Source organism: Pinus tabuliformis, chromosome 3_2, assembly GCF_031772625.1.
Source record: "Pinus tabuliformis cultivar Carrire ecotype Pingquan chromosome 3_2, CPIR1, whole genome shotgun sequence".
Taxonomy (NCBI): domain Eukaryota; kingdom Viridiplantae; phylum Streptophyta; class Pinopsida; order Pinales; family Pinaceae; genus Pinus; species Pinus tabuliformis.
Genome location: NC_142302.1, coordinates 243,842,408 through 243,845,124, shown reverse-complemented (window position 1 = coordinate 243,845,124; position 2,717 = coordinate 243,842,408). Strand labels below are relative to the sequence as shown.

Genomic DNA, 2,717 nt, shown 5'->3' with positions numbered 1-2,717 from the left:
AAAGTTTTGATGATTTCCTTTATGAAAGTACAGAGAGAATGAAGAAAGATTAACCAACCTGGTGTCTTTCGCTTAGTCGATCCTTGTCCTCTCTCTTTGTCTCTTGTTCCCAGCTCCTTGCTCTCTTTGCCGGTCCAGCTACACACAGATCCTGCACAAAACAAGAGAGCAAACTACAAGATACATGTACTCATAACTGAAGCATGGATTAGGATGAATCAAATATACATGTAAATACAATACATCAATGCAATACAAGTATATAGGAGAACATGCAAAACTTTATTGATAGAAGTAACAGGGTTCTGAGAAGGTTACAACCAATGATGGCTCCAATCCAGCAGCACCTCCCCAGCAGCAAGAACTCTCTTCTTCACCTCTAGTAAAACAATCACCCAATAGCTCTAACTGTAAACCAACAGCACCTCCTTGCTTTACACAAAATTCCAGCCTCCTTAGACCTCATAGAAGAGCTCTATATATAGGAGAGAAGAAGAGAGGATGAGTCAGCTTGAGGCTGGCATAGAGCTGACTAGTGTCCTCTCCCTCTTCAGTTAATCTTCAGTTCTTGAGTCCACTTGGAGATCCTTGCTTACACATGGTGATCAAGTACCTCTTACTCATCACAGGGCAAATCTCATGAACCAAGTGTCAGTTTGGAAGCTTCCTGGGCAGTTGACACCTTGCAGAATGACTGTGCCACTTGGCCAATCTCGCCCAGCGCAGGTAGCCTTCATTAATCTTGACTTCCAGCGCAGGTACAAGGAGGGACAGTTGCATTCCAGCGCAGTAGCTCAGTGGAGCAGCTGACATGATCCAAAATAAGCCTGTTTTGAAGTGTTTTCAGGTGGAGAACTGATTGGAAGTGCTGTTGTTTGATGACCTTGTTCTTTTAGGGGTAAGAACAACATGTTTAGGGACTGAGGATCCCTGTGATTATTGACATTTCATGCTCCATGATGCGAGGCACAAAAATGTCTATAACAATATGGAACACAATTCCGTTAACTCTTGTTTGGTGCATATGGTTGGCCAGAAATAACAAGGTTTTTCAAGATAAAGGATACAATTTAAGAATTATATGCCACAAAGCCAAGAGTTTAGCGGTGGAAGCAATCACCACCCGCATACAAGGCAAGATCGAGACCACCCACTTTAGTGTAGAAGAAAGAAATCTGCTCAACTATGGACATGGCAGCCTTATCAGTGCCCAGGCAACGAGAAAAGAGAATTTACAGCAGAATGAGACAAGTAATGGCTGGAAATTGAGACTCAAAGAAGAAGAATTTGCTCTATGGCTGAGCAACTGCAATAGGTTTCATATGTTTTTCGATGGAGCCTCAAAGTCAAACCCTGGCAAAGCAGGGGCAGGAGGTCTTATATGCAACGCTAATGGTGAGCCAATTCTCCATTTTGAATGGGGGCTGGGTGAATTATCAAACAACAGGGCCGAGGGATTGGCCCTGTTCCAAGGACTCACGCAATTGATCAGGCTAGGAATCAAAAAGGCGACTATCTTCGGCGATTCTGCAATCATAATTCGGCTCATGGTGCATAGGCAGACCTCGCCAAACACCTTATTGCAGCAAATCATCAGTAGAAATCAGATTCTCAACGACATGATGGAGGAGGTCAGCTACTACCATATTTTGCGTGGCCTCAACAAAGATGCTGACAGTTATGCCAACAAGGCCTGTGACCGCCCCAAAGGCCACCTCAGCTGCAACGACATCCTGTCTACCCACTCATTGCCATGATCACGCATCTAGTCCAAGTATGGGGCACCGTATCCAATAGAATCCGCAACTGCAGGCAAATCAGCAGAGCAGAGGACAGTTTAGATAAGGAAGCAAGGATCAGTATTAGGAGCCAGATCGGGCAATCAGCTCAGCCCCCTTTTTTCAACCGCTCCCATGCTTCACACGAATACAGTCAAACCGCATTGTACAGAGCTGGCATGGTAGATGGGAATATACTCAGAAAATGGATTGAAAAATCTGCCCAAAGTGTGGGAAGCCATCGAACTGCAAGAAGAAATCGTCCCGCCAGACAGACCACCTGTTCCAAATCAGATATGCATTGGGCTGTGTGGACCAATTTTGGAAATAGCACTCAGGATGGCTCCCGCCCCAACTGCACAGACGCGCTATTTATATCCAGACAGCGACTCAGTCTCCTTCATTCTAGTGAGGCAATTTGTGATAGTATTCTCCCCCTTAGAGTTGTTCTATTTCAAGCAGCTTCATTTCTTTCTGCAAGAGGCGTCGATCTTCAGATTCCTGGGGATTCAGAGGACAGCACCAGTGCCAAGAAACAATTCCAAAGTTTCTGCACCAGAGAGGTGTTTGCAGTCAAGAATAGCGAGCTAATCCAGCAAAGTCTACATATCAGAGAAGCGAATCCTATGGAGCGCCCTGAACAATGTTTCCACTGCCGCGATCTGCAGGCAGAATTTGAGGAAGTGCGCGTGCAACAAAGGGCTTTGGAAGACCAAGTTCGCAGCATAGAGGCTAGACAGGCTGACCAAATCCGGAATCTGGAAGCAAAGCTTGATGAGCAGTGCAGAATCCTTCATGACAAATACCGAGCCGAGATGAACTTATTCCTTCATCGAGTTCACTCTTTGCACGAGCAGTTCAGCGATCTTAGTAATAGATGCGCTCATGCCGAAGAATCAATCACAGTCCTCAGGTATATGATGGAAAAAAAATACAAAG

At 45.2% G+C, this 2,717-nt stretch overlaps 1 protein-coding gene across 1 annotated transcript; it reads left to right on the top strand.

Annotated features, from left to right (window-relative positions):
* Positions 1–974: 974 nt before the first annotated feature.
* LOC149180597 (uncharacterized) lies at positions 975–1,757 on the top strand. The gene has a single exon (XM_089413924.1). It carries the CDS (start codon positions 975–977, stop codon positions 1,755–1,757), a length of 783 nt encoding a protein of 260 aa, XP_089270050.1.
* Positions 1,758–2,717: the final 960 nt, after the last annotated feature.

Excerpts from the sequence above, each read along its gene's own strand:
- LOC149180597 (XM_089413924.1), top strand. The coding sequence starts at position 975 with ATGTCTATAACAATATGGAACACAATTCCGTTAACTCTTGTTTGGTGC.